At 38.4% G+C, this 17730-nt stretch overlaps 1 protein-coding gene and 1 pseudogene across 2 annotated transcripts in view; one reads left to right on the top strand and one right to left on the bottom strand.

Annotated features, from left to right (window-relative positions):
• Nucleotides 1-1619: 1619 nt before the first annotated feature.
• SLC6A16 (solute carrier family 6 member 16) overlaps nucleotides 1620-17730 on the top strand; it is a 42533-nt gene continuing 26422 nt past the window's right edge. The window contains exons 1-2 of one of the 2 annotated variants that reach the window (XM_086353545.1): nucleotides 1620-1745; nucleotides 16875-16950. In XM_086353545.1, the coding sequence (XP_086209671.1) occupies nucleotides 16946-16950 (5 nt within the window). In that variant the 5' untranslated portion in view covers nucleotides 1620-1745; nucleotides 16875-16945. Of the gene's footprint in view, nucleotides 1746-16874; nucleotides 16951-17730 lie in introns of those variants that run through there. The other variant, XM_086353546.1, reaches the window with a different exon arrangement.
• Nucleotides 6925-7574, bottom strand: LOC147354218 (GTP-binding nuclear protein Ran-like; annotated as a pseudogene).

The following is a 17730-nucleotide window of genomic DNA, read 5'->3' as shown; positions in this document are numbered from 1 at the left end:
CATACATGACCACTGGAAAAACCATAGCCTTGACTAGACAGACCTTTGTTGGCGAAGTAATGTCTCTGCTTTTGAATATGCTATCCAGGTTGGTCATAACTTTCCTTCCAAGGAGTAAGCGTCTTTTAATTTCATGGCTGCAGTCACCATCTGCAGTGATTTTGGAGCCCCCCAAAATAAAGTCTGACACTGTTTCCACTGTTTCCCCATCTATTTCCCATGAAGTGATGGGACCAGATGCCATGATCTTTGTTTTCTGAATGTTGAGCTTTAAGCCAACTTTTTCACTCTCCACTTTCACTTTCATCAAGAGGCTTTTTAGTTCCTCTTCACTTTCTGCCATAAAGGTGGTGTCATCCGCATATCTGAGGTTATTGGTATTTCTCCCGGCAATCTTGATTCCAGCTTGTGTTTCTTCCAGTCCAGCGTTTCTCATGATGTACTCTGCATATAAGTTAAATAAGCAGAGTGACAATATACAGCCTTGATGTACTCCTTTTCCTATTTGGAACCAGTCTGTTGTTCCATGTCCAGTTCTAACTGTTGCTTCCTGACCTGCATACAAATTTCTCAAGAGGCAGGTCAGGTGGTCTGGTATTCCCATCTCTTTCAGAATTTTACACAGTTTATTGTGATCCACACAGTCAAAGGCTTTGGCATAGTCAATAAAGCAGAAATAGATGTTTTTCTGGAACACTCTTGCTTTTTCCATGAGCCAGTGGATGTTGGCAATTTGATCTCTGGTTCCTTTGCCTTTTCTAAAACCAGCTTGAACATCAGGAAGTTCACGGTTCACGTATTGCTGAAGCCTGGCTTGGAGAATTTTGAGCATTACTTTACTAGCATGTGAGATGAGTGCAATTGTGCGGTAGTTTGAGCATTCTTTGGCATTGCCCTTCTTTGGGATTGTTATTTTTGGTGTGGAAATTAGTTATTAAAGATGTTATTTATGTTAAAGCAATGGATTTTTGTGTTATGATGCCAATACATATTTCAGAAATTTCTCATTTTAATATTGATAGATATAGCTCACATAAACACAATCTATATAAATATAACCCACAAAAATAATTGAGGTCCTTCATTTTTAAGAATATCAAAGCAGTCCTAAGACCAGAAATTTTGAGTAAATCTTGGGTTTTAGAATCTTCTCTGTAAGCACAGCATATTACTGAACTCTGAAGGCAAGATCCCCATCTGTCTTATAGGACATATATTTAGGGTTTGGCTAGTAGTATGGAAGCCTTAAGTATTACTGTCAAAAGGTTAGAAGGCAAGAAGAAATGAATGTGAAGAACGATTCCACCTCACCCTTGCTTCCACATTACTCAGGGAAGTGGAAGTGAAGCCAGTGCTCCAGACTAGGGACTGGCCTTAGAGCCTGGACTGAACAGTGCCAGGAGGTAGAAAGGGAAGGGATTGGGCACCCTGTCTAAATGGGAACATAAGGAAAGGCGGGATGGACGGACGTATGCGTGGAAGTAGGCGCATGTGGGTACATGCACTTACATGTACAGGGAGGGAGATAGCTGTTGAAAAGAGCGGAGGCACGGAGTCGCTCGCGCCTGCACGCGGGACGCGCATGCGCGCAGAAGAATGCGGGAAAGGCGCCTAGAGGTAGAGCGAGGAGCGTCGCGAGATGAGGCCTGTGGGGCCTGAGGCCTCGGTCGCTAAGCTTCTCAGTTGAGCCTTGTACACCCTCATTTTCGCCTGACTGACCAGACTGAAGAGCCCAGGCCTCGAGGGTGAGGTGAAATTGGCGCCTATGGGATCCCTGAAACGTTCATAAATCTCGGGTGTGTGAGGTTGGACGTCATGCCCTGAGGTCATCGGACTCAGCCAAGGGATAACTGGCCACCGTCCGGAGCCTCCCAGACTGCCCGGGCTCTGTGGAGCTGAGGGGTCAAACGGCCTGAGAGGACCCTCCTTTTTTCTCCCCTAGAACCTGGGAAACTGGTGTCAGCCCCTTCGCTCACCAGATTCGACTTTGAGGCCGTCCCAAGTCGCGACCCGCAGGCCGCGGTCCCCGCCCAAACAGGGAAGCCAATGGGTTCAGGCCCCCAGGCTGCAGAGACCGGGCCTTCACCGGCCTGTTGGGGACGAAGTTATTGCTTTTTTCTTGAGGAAGCTGGACACCAGCTCCTTCCTTTCGTTTTGGGGTTTATAGTTACAGGGACAGAGGTAAAGGGGCACTTCCAGGAGCTCCGAGAGCTCCCTGGAAGCAGTGGTTGAGGAGAGTCTGCCGGGAAGGATGAGGTAGGGTCTCAGGCGTTGGGCCACCATCAGGGCCTCTCGGCTGCTAGAACACAAAGGGGCTTTCAGGGGGGGTTGCAGGTGGCCCGTTTGCAGAATCTGTTCGCCCAAAATTACTTCTCTCAGTAAGAGTCAAATTTACCAATTTACCAGAAAACTTATAGATTCTGGTAAATTGACCAGTTTACGCTTTTTGAATGTTTTTAGGAAAGGTGGATTTATTTTTCATAAACACAGTTTTCCTTTTTTTAGTGGAACTCAGTGTCAGGGTCAGTGTTAGCAAGAATTAGGGGGATCAGAAGTACGGGGGATCAGAAGTACGGGGGATCAGAAGTACTTCCTGTTATTTGAGTTATGGTTCATTTCAGTTGCTGGCAAACCATCTGGTAATAGTGAAGATTTGCCTTTCTTAGGTAAGCTGCCGGCTATCTGAGAAATATCTCCAGCTTCCTCAACTTGGTTAATTTTTGAACAAATCGAATTAAGATTTCTGTTCAATGCATGAAGCAGGGCACTCAAAGCCGGTGCACTGGGACAGCCCAGAGGGATGGGATGGGGAGGGAGGTGGGAATGGGGTGAGGGGAGGCAGGGGGATACATGTACAGCCCTGGCAAATTCATGGCACTGTATGGCAAAAACCACCACAATACTGTAAAGGAATTAGCCTCCAATTAAAATAAAAAAAAGTAAGAAGTACTAAGACACATACTGTTATGAATGATTTAACATTTGATAACCTAATATGCTACATGGGTTTTTAACTACCTTTAAAGAATAAAAGTCACTTAAAAAAAAAAACCCAAATGAAAGAATTCCCTATGGATACACTTTAGGGTTTATCTTACTTGAATTGTGTTGATAATTGGAAGTTCTTTGCTACTTTTTCCTTTTTGTGACAGCATTTCCTTCTGATGTTTCTCCTTGTTCTCTGGCCATTTCTTCTTTTCTTTATATTTTATTTCTAACGTTCTAAATCATGAAATCTGTGGCCACCAAAGGGCATAGAATGTATAAACAGAGTTTTAAATGAATAATTATAAAGCTTATATCTGTGTAATTGCCACCCAGATCAAGAAATAAATGTTACCATGGCTCTGGAAGATCTTCTGTCATTATCATTTCATAGTCCCTTCTTACCTTTTAGAGATAACTTCAAGTCTGACTTTTGTGCTGATCATCTCCTTGATTTTCTTTATACTTTTGCCATGATTTTGCTTCTGTTTTCAACTTAGAACTATGGATTCTCTGTCTAGAATATTTTATATTGTGCTTCTTCTGCTCAACATTGTGAAATTTATTTATACTGTTGCATGTAGCTGTAGTTCCTTTATTTTCTTCACATATGGATAGTATTCTTTTGATTGAAAAGTCTATGATTTATGCATTTTGCTGTTGATGGGCACTTGTGTTTTTCAGCTTTGTGACAATTATGAATAATGTTTCTGAAAACATTCTTGTGAGAAGTAGAAGAATGTAGTTGGTTAAGAGCTGTTTCTGAAACCAAACTGTGTTAAATCCTGACTACCACTCATCGGTAGTGTACAATTGAAGAAGTTGCTTCGTATTTCAATTTTTTCACTTTTGTAAAATGGGAGTAATAATAGTACCTACCTTACATGGTTATGGTGAAGAGTAATGTAATTTAAAAATATAGAGCATTTAGAACAGTGCTCGACATAAAGCAAGCACAATATGTTATCATTAATTATTACTGTATTCTTTGGCTCAAGTGAAAGAGTTTCTCTAGAGAATACATTGGGAGTTGTTGGGCCGTAGTGTGTGTGTGTATTCAGTTTTACTGCTGGTACTAGGTTGTTCTCCAAGGTAGTTATAACCATTTACACTGACATTAACAAAGGATGAGACTTTTTGGTTGTTTTACATCTCATCAACACCTGATATTATTAAACTTTTCCATTTTTTTCCCAATCTGGTTGGTGTGCAGTGGTATTTCATTGTTATTTTAATTACCTTTCATTGACTGTTAATGACATAGAATTTGTAATATTTATTGGAATAATTTAATTAAATGAATTATTTAATACTTATTTAAATATTATACAGTATTTTTGAAGTGCTTCTTCAGCCCCCTGCCCATTTCCCTATTGGGTTGTCTGTCCTTTTCTTCCTAATTTGTAATGTTCTTTATATCTTTTGAATATTAGTCATTTGTTGTTATGTAGGTTGTGGATATATTCTCCCACTCTACAGTTTTTCTTTCTATTCTCCTTTTGGAGCCTTTTGATGAAAAGCCGTTTTAAATTTTAATGTAGTAGAATGTATCAGATGAAAGTTTTAAAAATAATTTTATTGTTTATTTTATTTTTGGCTGCGCTGGGCCTGCGTTGTATGAAGGCTTCTCGCTGTGGTGGCTTCTCTTGTTGTGGAGCATGGAGTCTAGATGGGCAGGCTTCAGTAGCTACAGCACATGGGCTCAGTAGCTGTGGTTCCCAGGCTCTAGAGCACAAGCTCAATAGTTGTGGTGCATGGGCTTAGTTGTTCCATGGCCCGTGGGTTCTTCCTTAACCCAGGATTGAACTCCCGTCCCCTACATTGGCAGGTGGAGTCTTATCCACTGTGCCACCAGGGAAGTCCTCAAATTGAAATTTTATGGTCATTGTGTCTTTTACGAGAAACACCAAGGTGTTGTGCTTTAAAGGGCAGCATTTGCATCATCAGTAATTTTGTTCCCTGGAGTAGTATAACAGTGAGCCTCCATTCTTTTCTAGAATTTTATAGTATTTTTTTTCCAATTTACTTCTTTCTTCCACGTGAGATTAATTTTTGCACGCCCTTTGAGATGCTTCCTAAGTTGCTTCAGTTGTATCTAACTCTTTGCGACCCCATGGACAGTCATTTGAGGTAGGGGCCTTTTTTTTTTTTTTCCTATATGGACGCCTAGTTGGTCCAGCACCGTTTATTGAGAAGTTCAGCCCCTACTCACAGATCTGCTAAGGCATATCTCTCATGTATCAGACTCCGTATAAGGATGGGTCTAATTTTAGGCTCTCTATTCTTTTCCACTAGGCTGTTTGTCCTTGTATCCATTCACACTGTCTTACTACAAATTTATAACAAAACTTAATACTTGTTAGAGCATGACTTCTCACTTTGTTTTTATTCAGAAGTATTTCAGCTATTTTTTGGCTGAAACTCAAAATTTTCAGATAAATTTTGGTATCAAGGTTGAGGTGGTCTTATAAGTTGGGGAGTGTTCCTCTTTCTGTTTTATAGACAAGTATATCTTTCTTAAACATTGGTAAAATTTGCCATTGCTGACAACCTGGTATTAGAAAGGTTTGTATATGTATGTGTGTAAGTGTGTGCATGAACACATGTGTGTTTAAAAGATTTTCAAGTTATTTAATGGCTACAGGACTTTGGGGGTTCTTTATTTTTCATGAGATACTTCCTTGGTTAATTTTTAAAAGGTATTTGAGTATCTCATCTATTTTTTAAATTTATTGGTACAATAATGTTAATATTTATTATTATTATTTATTTAATATCTGCAGCATCTATAATAATGTCCCCTTCTTTTATTCCTGATACTGGTTATGTGTTTTCTTTTTTTTATAATTTTTAATTATTTATTTTTATTTTTGGCTGTGCTGGGTCTATTGCTGTACAGGCTATTCTCTAGTTGCAGCGCAAGGGCTTCTCACTGGTGGCTTCTCCTGTTGCAGAGCACAGGCTCTAGGGTGTGTGGGCTCAGTGGTTGTGGTGCATGGGCCTATTTGCCTGGAGACATGTGGAATCTTTTAGGATCAGGGATCAAACTTGTGTTCTTTTCATTAGCAGGTGGATTCTTAACACCTGGACCATCAGGGAAGTCCTAATTGTACATCTTTTAAAATTTGACATATAGTTGATATATTACATGAGTTGCAAATGTACAACATAGTGATTCACAAGTTCTAAAGGTTATACTCGGTATACAGTTATTAAAAAATATTGTCTATATTCCTTGTGTTGTACAATATATACTTGTAGTTTATTTATTATGTACATAGTAGTTTGTACCTCTTATACCCCTACTACTGTTTTATATCTTTTAATTAAGCAGTAGTTCTTTATATTCCCTAAACACAAGTCTTTTGTCATCTATGTATCTCGGGATCATTTTCTCCTAGTCTCTGACTTTGCCTATTAATTTTCTTAAGTTTCTTGATGAGCAGAGTTTTTTAACTTTGTGAAATCTAAATGATTAATTCTAAAGATTATTGCACTTTATGTTCTACATTTGAAACTTTTGCCTACCCTTAAGTCATAAAGGTACTCTCTCATGTTTTCTTCTTCTTTTTTTTTGATATTTGAAATACAACTTTATTCTGATTCTAAACGAAAAGGAATGGGAATGACAATAACAAACAAGGTTCCACTTCTCAGTATTGTCATGTGACTATAGCAGTCTTATATTTGAAACTCAAGGAGGAAACAACTGTGTTCCAAAACACCTAAATATGCAGGTCAAAAAAAAAATGAAGGTTTTTTTTTTTTTTTAAACTGCCACATTCACTCCAAAGCCCATCCATCTCCTTAAGCATCCAAAGATTAAGCACACGTTCTGCTTAGCTATTTAATAAAGTGGCAAACACGCTGCACCGCTGACATCGCAGGACAGTTGCCTATATAACTAGACTTCTGACGCTGGGCCCCAGCCTCACTTTCTCACAGGTCATCATCTTCATCCAGGAGAGCAGTTGTCTGAGCAGCCTCTAAATCACTCTCGTACTGTGCTGCTGAGGCTGGGTCCATGACCACCTCTGGCGGGGCAAGAGCAGGCACAGCGACAAACTCCAAGTTAGGGTCTCCAATCAGTTTTCTAGCAAGCCAGAGGAAGGGAGTTTCCAAGTTGTAGTTACTTTTGGCAGAAATGTCATAGTACTGAAGATTCTTCTTTTGGTGGAAGAGAATTGACTTTGCCTTAACCTTTCTGTCCTTAATATCCACTTTGTTGCCACACAACACAATCAGGATGTTCTCACACACTCGTACCAGATCTCTATGCCAGTTAGGCATATTCTTGTAAGTAAACTCTTGATGTTACATCAAACATTATAATGGCACTTTAAGCTTGTCTATCATAGCCATCTCTCAGTCCACCAAATTTCTCCTGACTGGCTGTATCCCATACATTGAACTTAATCGGTCCTCTGTTGGTATGGAACACAAGAGAGGATAGACCTCAACACCCAAGGTAGCTACATACTTCTCAAATTTACCAGTCAGATGACGTTTCATGAATGTAGTTTTCCAGTACCACCATCACCAACCATTATAAGTTTGAACTGAACTTTGGGTTCTCCTTGGGCAACCATCACGATGTTCCTTCCACAAGTGACTCCGTGCCTGACTGAGGCTCTTAGGTTTTCTTTTAAATGCTTTTTAGTTTTAGATTTTCCATTTAGATTGATGATTCATATAAAATTAGTCTTTGTGTATAGCATGAAATAGGATTTGAGTTTCATTCTTTTTTTCCCTATTTGTATAATTCAGTTATTCCAGAAAGGACCTTTCTTTTCCAGTTGGATGTCTTTGTACTCTATTTCAAGAATCAAAGTCCATATGCTTATGGGTTTATTTCCGAATTACATTGCTACTTTTTTTGCCATGTGGTGGGCTGTGCAGGATCTTAGTCCTCCAGTCAGGGGTCAAAGCAGCACACCTGCATTGGGAGCACGGAATCTTAAGCTTTGGACTGCCAGGGAAGTTCCCTACATTGCTACTTTTGTATGTTAAATCAACCATGCATTTCTGGGACAAACTCCATGTTATCATTAGTTATTACCCCTTTTGTATATTTCAGGATTCATTTGTAGTTTTTGTTGAGGATTTTTGTCTTCATCTATGTTCATGAAGATATTTGTCTTAAATGGTTTCTTTTACTAATATCTTTATCAAGTTTAGTTATTAGGGTGATGGTAGCCTTATAAACGGAGAAGGAAATGGCAACCCACTCCAGTGTTCTTGCCTGGAGAATCCCAGGGACGGGGGAGCCTGGTGGGCTGCCGTCTATGGGGTCACACAGAGTCAGACACAACTGAAGTGACTTAGCAGTAGCAGCCTTATAAAATGGACTGGGAAGTGTTTCCTCTTCTGTTTTCAGAAGTACTTATACTTGGTGTTATTTTTTTTCTTCCAATATTCTATGAAATTCACTAATTGAAACCATCTGGGCCTGGAATTTTCTTGGTGGGAGGGATTTTGATAAGGAATGCAATTTATTTAATAGTCATAGGACTATACAGATTTCCCATGTCATTGGATATCAGTTTTGTTAAGTTGTATTTTTAAGGAATTCCCCCATTTCATCTAAGTTGTTTGTTGGCATGAAATATTTTCTTGTTATCCTTTCAATGTCTATAGGATATGCGGTAATAATCCTCTTTCATTCCCGATATTGGTGATGTGCATATCTCTTTTTGTCCCATCAATCTGTTGTGGGGTTTACCCATTTTGTTGATCATTTCAAAGAACCAGTTTTGGCTTTCTTACTTTCATCAGTAGTCTGTTTTCTGTTCCGTCCTCTATTTATTTATTTCTGGCTGCACTGGGTCTTCAGGGTGGTGCTCGGGTTCTCCGTTGCTGCACTCGGGCTTTGTCTAGTGATGGTGAGTAGGGGCTACTCTCTAGTTGCGGTGCCCAGGCTTCTCATTGTGGTGGCTTCTCTTATGGTGGAGAATGGGCTGTATGGCACGTGGGCTCAGTAGTTGTGGGACATGGGCTTAGTTGCCCCATGGCATGTGGGATTTGAGCTCCTGGACCAGGGATTGAACCAGTGTCCACTGCGTTGGCAGGTGGATTCTTAACCACCGGACCACCAGAGAAGTCCCTCAGACAATGGCTTTAAACCTCTTTTCTGTTCTAATATCAGCGTGTAAAGTTATAAAATTCTCTCAGAGCATTGCTTTTGCTATATTCCACAAATTTTGGCATTTTATAATTTTATTATCCTTTAGTTTTAAAATTTTTATAATTTCTTTGTGATTTATTCTTTGACCTCTGAATTGTTTAGTAATATATTCTTTTAAAAAATATTTTGTTTATTTGGCTTTGCCAAGTCTCAGTTGTGGCACACAGGACTTTTGATTTTTGTTGTGGCATTCAGGATCTTAAGTTGCAGAATGTGGAATCTACTTCCCTGACTGGGGATTGAATCCTGGATCCCCTGCATTGGAAGCACAGAGTCTTAGCCACTGGACCACCAAGGAAAGTCCCAATTTTCTTCAATTTCCAAGTATTTGAAGTTTTCTTAAATATGTGGTTATTGATTTTAAATTTACTAACATGTAGTCAGAGAATATACTCTGTGTGATTTTAATCCTTGAGAATTTATTGATATGTGTTTTATGGTCGATATGTGTTCTGCAATTCTGAGATTGTATAAATATCAGTTAGGCCAAAGCTGCTGATAGCGTTTTTGGATCTTCATCTTTACTGATATTTTCATCTTCTTTTTTCCTGCTAACTTCTATTAATATTATGATTTTGGAATTTATTTTTTCTTTAATTTTTGTAAACTTTTGCTTCATGTATTTTGAGACTTTTATGTTTGAACACATTTGTAAATATTACCTTCATGATGAATTGACCTTTTATTATGAATAAACGTCCTTCTTTCTATCTGATAATATTCTTTATCTCAAACATAATTTTGTTATACTAATAGGGCCACTGGGCTTCCCTGGTGGCTCAGTGGTAAAGAATCCGCCTGCCATTGTGGGTTCAATCCCTGGCTCGGGAAGATCCCCTGAAAAAGGAAATGGTAACCTACTCCAGTCCTTCTTATCTGGGAGATTCCATGGACAGAGGAGACTGGCAAGCTATAGTCTGTGGGGTCACAAAGAGTGGAACATGACCGAGTGACTGAGCGCACACGCACATACACGATAGTGTTTGAGAATGGTGTGCGAAAAATAAAGACTCACCTACTCGAAAAAAGTTTTGCATGATATAACTTTTTCTAGTAATTTACTTTCATCTATCTGTATCTTTGAACTTAACAGCATATCTGTTCACCAGCATATAATTGGGTCTTGCTTTTTTATTCATCCTGACAAATTTTGCCTTTTAATTGGAATGCTTAAATTGAAAACCTTTAATGTAAATGATATGGTTGGATTTTAGTTTTCCATTTCATTATTTTTCTTTTTGTCCATTTTAGGCTTCCATTTTTCCTTTCTATCTTCTTTTAGATAGTTTGAATAGTTTTTTAGTATTCATTTTAATTTATCTTTTGCCTTGGTAACTGTAACTCTTTGTAACATTTATTTAGCAGTTGTCTAGGGATTACAAGTCATATTCTTAAGTTTTTATAGTCTGTTTAGAGAGAATATTTTATCAATTCATATATAATGTAGATATCTTGCAATTGTATATGTCCAGTGTATGCCCCCCTGCTTTCAATGTGTTTTACATCTACTATGCAGTATAAAACCTACAACTTATAAACTTTTTGTTTTCTAATTAATTTTTATTGGAGTGTAGTTGATTTATAATATTGTGTTAGTTTCTGCTGTATAGCAAAGTGAATCAGTTCAGTTCAATCGCTCAGTCGTGTCTACTCTGTGACCCCATGAACTGCAGCACTCCAGGCCTTCCTGTCCATCACCAACTCCCAGAGTCCACCCAAACCCATGTCCATAGAGTCGGTGATACCATCCAACCATCTCATCCTCTGTTGTCCCCTTCTTCTCCTGCCCTCAATCTTTCCCAGCATCAGGGTCTTTTCAAATGAGTCAGCTCTTCACATCAAGTGGCCGAAGTATTGGAGTTTCAGCTTCAACATCAGTCCCTCCAATGAACACCCAGGACTGATCTCCTTTAGGATGGACTGGTTGGATCTCCTTGCAGTCCAAGGGACTCTCAATAAGTTATACATATATATATATATATATATCCACTCTTTTAGATTCTTTTCCCATATACATCGTTACAGAGTATTAAGTAAAGTTCCCTGCGCTTATTAATTATATATTTTATATATAGTAGTGTGTATACGTCAGTCCTAATCTCCCAATTTATCTGTCCCTCCCTTCCCCCGTTGGTAACCATAAGTTTGTTTTCTATGACACTATTTCTGTTTTGTAAATAAGTTCATTTGTACCATTTTTTAGATTCCAAATATAAGTGATACCATATATTTGTCTTTCTCTGTCTAAGTTACTTCACTTAGTATGATGATCTCTAGGTCCATCCATGTTGCTGCAAATGGCATTATTTTGTTCTTCTTTATGATTGGTACAATTATAATTTTTGTTTTTTAAAATCATAATTTTGTTTTAAAAATTCACAAGTAAGTTTTGTTTTAAAAATTCACATGTATTTTAAAGAAGGGGAAAATATAGTTTTACTATTTCCCACATACATACTATCTCCAACATTCTTTATTTGTTCTTGAAGATCTGAATTTCCCTCTGATATTGTTACCTTCATTCTCAGAACTAATTTCATCATCTTTTGTTTTGTGGTCTGCTGTGATGAATTCTCTGAATCTTTCTTTATTTGAATATGTTTTTGTTTTGTCTCCTTTTTAAAGAACAAACTTAAAAAAATTTTTTTAATCTATTTTTTAAATTAATTATTTGTTTATTTTTGGCTGTGCTGGGTCTTTGTTGCTGCCTGTGGTCTTCCTCTAGTTACCCTGAGCCGTGGCTGCTCTCTAGTTGCTGTTCACAGGCTTCTCGTTGTGGTGGCTTCTCTTGTTGCGGAGTCGTCTAGGACGCACAGGCTTCAGTAATTGTGGCCCACAGGCTTAGCTGCCCTGCAGCATCTGGGATTTTCCTGGACCTGGGATTGAACCTGTGACCCCTTCATTGCCAGGTCCATTCTTAACGACTGGACCATCAGGGAAGTCTGCGGCTTCTTTTTTTTTTTTTTAAGGATATTTTTATTGATTATAGAATTCTGATGGGCAGTCTTTTTTTCCCCTTTTTTTGTGCTTTGAAAATATTATTCCATTCCCTTTGGCCTCCATAACTTCTGATGACAAGTACATAGTATTTAGTATTGTTCCCTTGTATGTAATATGTTCTTTTTCTCTGGCTGCTTTCAAGATTTTTCTCTTTATCTTTGATTTCCAGCAGATTGACTGTGCTCATATTAGACATTTTTCTCTTTGTGTTTATCCTATGTGGTACTCTTTAAGCTTCTTTAAATAAAAATCTATCTCTTTCACCAAATTTGGGAGGTTTTCTGCCATTATTTCTTCAAATATGTTTTTCTGACCTATTTTCATTCTTTTCTCTCCTTTAACGCCTCTGCTTATCCATTGTTAGATCTTTTGATTGGCCACCCAGGTCCCTAAGACTATGACTTTCATATTTTCCTCCCTCTTTTTCTTTCAGAAATTAGATGATTTATATGAGTGCATCTTGAAGTTTACTGACTCTTTGTTCTATCACTAGACCATGCAGTGAATTTTAATGCAGTTCTGCTTGACAATTTTATTTTTAAAAAATTTTAAGTTTCAGGTGTTCAACAAAGTGATCCTGTTACACACATATATATTTTTCATATAGTTTTCCATTAGGGTTTATCACAGGATATTGAATATAGTCCCCTGTGCCATACAATAGGACATGGTTATTTATTCATCTTGTATATGGTTTTCATATACAGTTTGATCTACTCATTACAAACTCTCAGTCCTATCCTCCCCCACCCCATCTCCTCCTTGGCAGCCATATGTCTGTTCTCTGTGTCTGTGAATCTGTTTCTGTTTCATAGATAAGTTCATTTGTGTCTTACTTTATTGATAGATTTCACATATAAATGGTATCCTATGTTATTTGTCTTTCTTTTTCTGATTTACGCTTATCTGGGCTTCCCTGGTCGCTCAGTTGGTAATCTCTGGGCTCAGCTGGTAAAGAATCTCTGGGCTTCCTGGTAGCTCACCTGGTAAAGAATCCACCTGCAATGCGGGAGGACCTGGTTTGATTCCTGGGTTGGGAAAATCCCCTGGAGAAGGGATAGACTATCCACTCCAGTATTCTTGGGCTTCCCTGGTGGCTCAGAAGGTAAAGAATCTGCCTGCAGTGTGGAAGACCTGGGTTTGATCCCTGGGTTGGGAAGATCCCCTGGAGGAGGGCATGACAACACACTCTAGTATTCTTGCCTGGAGAATCCCCATGGACAGAGGAGCCTGGTGGGCTGCAGTCCGTGGTGTCGCAGAGTTGGACACGACTGAACAACTAAACACACATGATAATCTCTAGGTCCACCCATTAAATGACATTCTTTCTTTCTTTTTTATGGCTGAGTAGTATTCCATTGTGTATTTATACCATTTTCTTTATGCTTTTATCTGTCGATAGACATTTAGATTGCTTCCATGTCTTGGCTCTCGTAAGTAGTGCTGCTATGAACATTGGAGTGCATGTATGTATCTCTCTGAGTTATAGTTTTGTCTGGATATATGCCCAGGAGCAAGATTCCTGGATCATATGGCTACTTTATTTTTAGTTTTTTGAGAAGCCTCCATACTGTTTTTCATAGTGATTGCACCAATTTACATTCCCACCAACAGTGTAGGAGGGGTAGAGACCCTTTTTTCTACACCCTCTCCAGCATTTGTTATTTGTAGATTTTTTTAATGATAGCCATTTTGACTGGTGTGAGGTGGTACCTCATTATAGTTTTGGTTTGCATTTCTCTAATGATTAATGATGTTGAGCATCTTTTCATGGGCCTGTTGTTGCATTAATTGCCTTTTGAATGTTGTATTCATTCAGCCTTGTATACATGGGATACATGGGATAAGTCCTACTTGGTCATGATGTATAATTCTTTTTATACATTGTTGGGTTGTATTTGCTAATATTTTGTTGAGGATTTTTGCACCTATGTTTATGAGAGATATTAATTAATAGTTTTCTTTTTCTGTAATATCTTTGTTTTGGTGTCTAGGTAATGCTGGTCTCATAGAATTATTCCCTCTGCTTCTATCCTCCAAGAGATTGTAGAAAATCAGTATAATTTCTTCCCTAAATTGTTGGTAGAATTCATTAGTGAACCCATCTGGTTCTTGTGCTTTCTGTTTTGGAAGGTTATTATTTGTTGAACTTATTTAATAGAGACAGACCTATTTAGATTGTTTCTTCTTGTATGAGTTTTAGAAGACTGTGTCTTTCAAAGAATCAGTCTATTTCATCTAGTTCTAGTTTAATTTGATTGTGGACTGAAAGCAGACATTGTATGACTTCAAATAACAAATCTGAAATTTGTTAAGGTGTTTTATGGCTCAGAATGTGGTCTGTTGTGGTGAATGAACTTGAGAAAAATGTGTATTCTGCTGTTACTGGAGGAAGTAATCTGTAAACGCCAATTATATCCTTTTGATTGGTGGTGGTGGTGAGTTTAACTATATCTTTACTTATTTTCTGCCTGCTGATTTTCAGTCTTTGTTCTCTTTGCTTTTCAGATTTGGAGGCTTCTATTCAAGATATTCTCAGGCTCAGAGATGATTTTCTCAGCCATGTTTGGTCTACAAATAAAACCCATCAAAAATATTTTTCATTTCTGTTACAGTATTTTTAAATCTCTGTCAGTCCTTTTTGGTTCTTTCGTAGGATTTCCATCTTTCTGCTCACATTACCCATCTGTTCTTGTGTGCTGTCTACTTAATCTATTAGCACCGTTAACATATTACTCATAGTTATTTTAAATCCCTGGTCTGATGATTCAACATCTCAACCATGTCTGGTTAGTTAATTAACCATGTCTGGTTAATCCTTGTTCTCTCTTCAAATTGTGTTTTTTTACTTTTTGGTATGCCTTTTAATTTTTACCTTGATAGCCTGAACTTGCTGTAATGGTAAACTACTATAAATCAGCCTTTAGTAATGTGGTGAGTTGTAGGACGAGGGGAAATGTTCAATAATCCTGTGACTAGATCTCAGTCTTTTAGTGCCTGTGTTTCTGGACTGTGAACTTAACAAATGTTTCTCAGGTTTTTGTTTTTCCCCTTCTCTTTTAGGTGAGACAGGGTGTCTAGAGTGGGCTGGAGTTGGGTATTTCCTTACCCTAGGTCAATTTGACTCTGATATTAACAGATGAGGCTCTGGTTAACTAGTTTCTCTTGAGGGGAGGCATCATTAAGAACAGAGTATTCTAGAGTGCTTCAAAATGGTTCTTTTTCTTCATTTTTAAATTATGAAAATACGATAACACTAACATGGTTCTTTTTTCCCCTTCCCTTGCTGGAAACCCAAGGGGATTTTTTCCTCTGATATTCTGTTATTCAGTGAATTTTTGTATTTGCCTATCTGTCTCTCCAGTCTTAAGGGCAGTGATTTTCCCTCTGTCCTCACTTCCCTTAGGGATCCAACAAGAGTTGCTGGTTTTTCAGTCTGTTCAGATTTTTTGCTTATTAAGATGGAGTGGCAGGCCCTCCTTACAAGCCCCTTACATGAGAATCAGACACTAGAAGTCCAACCCAGATGTTTTTCAAGTTCCAGCATTAATTTTTTATTTTGACATAATTTCAGGCTTACAATTGTAATTTTGGACTTAAAATTCTTTTGTCTTTTCTTGTCTTCCTGACTTCAACATTTTTAATGCCTAGAGGTCAGTTACATTATAGAATGTCCGTCAGTTTGCTATTTCTTCATGATTAGATTCTGGTCGCACATTTTTGGCAAGAATACCACTGAAATGATGTTGTGTTCTTCTCAGCGCCTCAGATCGGGAAGCAGATGGTATCAACTGACTTTCACTATGTGGTTAAGGTAGTGTTTAAGACTGTAAAGATACTATTTTTCTATTTGGTGGGGAGGAGAGTATCCTGTGGGGAGACACATTAATACTAAGCACTCATTTCTGTCCCTGTCAAACTTTCTTGTGTGAGCAATGATTAACAATTATTGCTTGAGTCAATTATTACTCATGGCGAATGATAATTTTCTAATTTCATCATTCCTATGCATTTATTAGTTTGCATTTTACTGTAAGGAAGAGATTTTCCTTTTCCTTATTTATATCACTGTGGATTCATAGATTCTTATTTTATTCTGTGTGTTCTTATCTGTTATTATTTATCTTGATGCTCCAGTTGTCCAAGATTTGGCTGATGGGAGCTCTTTCAATTTGACTTCTGTGTCCAGTATCATCATTTTATTTTTAGTTTTTATTTATTGATATATATTTTTATTGATAATTAAGTAACACTTTTAGAAAATTTACTAGACTGATTTAAAATCAGAGGGAAGGCTAGAAAAATACCTATAATCCTTGTCCTCTATATATTAATGTATTTTCTTTTGGACTTTCTTTGCGTTTTTTTAATTCTTTTTTTTTCATTGCATTTTATTTTTTTTTTTCATTGCATTTTAAAATGTAGTAGAAATAGAACTAAAGATGGAAATTTATATCTGAGTTGTTTTTTTTTTTAACCTATCATTGAAATGTAAGCATTTCCTGAGCTACTTAAGAACTCTTTGGAAACAGTGTGTCTCACAGTTGATTTATCCTTGTGCCCTAGATGTGCCTGTGCTGTCTTGGCACCTACTCGCTGCCTCTGCTTTTGGGTGGCATACTCTTTCCTCCTTTGAAAGAAAACTCCAGTTCCCTCTCTTCCCCTCTTCCACATCTTGTTTTTTTCCTTTTCTATTCTCTTGTAGAGCATTTGAAGAGCCAACAACAGGTCAGAGTGGTGGAAGCACAGAGAACAGAGAGGAAAGTGGCCCTAGATATGAGGTAAAGCACCATCCACTTGTTGGGAACAGAGCAGTGGGGTGGGGAGCACGGTTAGATGTGACTAGACTAACCGTCAAGAGATAATCACATCAGGAGGTGAGAAATGCTATGAAGAAAAATAAAAGTAGGTTTGATGGAGAGAGTTGTGGGTAGGTAGAGTTGTGGGTAGGTAGCTACTATTTTCGGAGAAGGCGATGGCACCCCACTCCAGTACTCTTGCCTGGAAAATCCCATGGACGGAGGAGCCTGGTAGGCTGCAGTCCATGGGGTCGCTAAGAGTTGGACACGACTGAGCGACTTCACTTTCCCTTTTCACTTTCATGCATTGGAGAAGGAAATGGCAACCCACTCCAGTGTTCTTGCCTGGAGAATCCCAGGGACGGGGGAGCCTGGTGGGTGGCCGTCTATGGGGTCGCACAGAGTCGGACACGACTGAAGCGACTTAGCAGCAGCAGCAGCAGCAGCTACTATTTTAGATAGGCTGGCAGGGAAGGCGTCTCTGGTGAGGTGATAATTGAGCAGAAACCTGAGTGTTTTACAGGTGAAACAGCTCAGAGAAGTACAACAGCTTTCCTAAGATTGGCTTACCAGGCAGATTTAGTATTAAAGTCCTTTCTTTGATTCAGAAGCCCACTATAAATAGTACTATCCTCTGTATGGAGTGTACCTCAAAGTTTTCAGAAACTTTTTGAGTGGAATTCCTCACTATTAGCTTGGCTGTTTGTCTTTATCCCTTGCACTGAAACGTTTCTAAGAAGTAAAACTTACGTGAAAGATTCT

The sequence above is a fragment of the Bos grunniens genome, chromosome 18, assembly GCF_055505025.1.
Source record: "Bos grunniens cultivar Pamir isolate PY7600 chromosome 18, Bosgru_T2T1.0, whole genome shotgun sequence".
NCBI classification, from domain to species: domain Eukaryota; kingdom Metazoa; phylum Chordata; class Mammalia; order Artiodactyla; family Bovidae; genus Bos; species Bos grunniens.
Note: the sequence above shows the minus strand (reverse complement) of the source record. Positions and strands in the feature narration are given on the sequence as shown.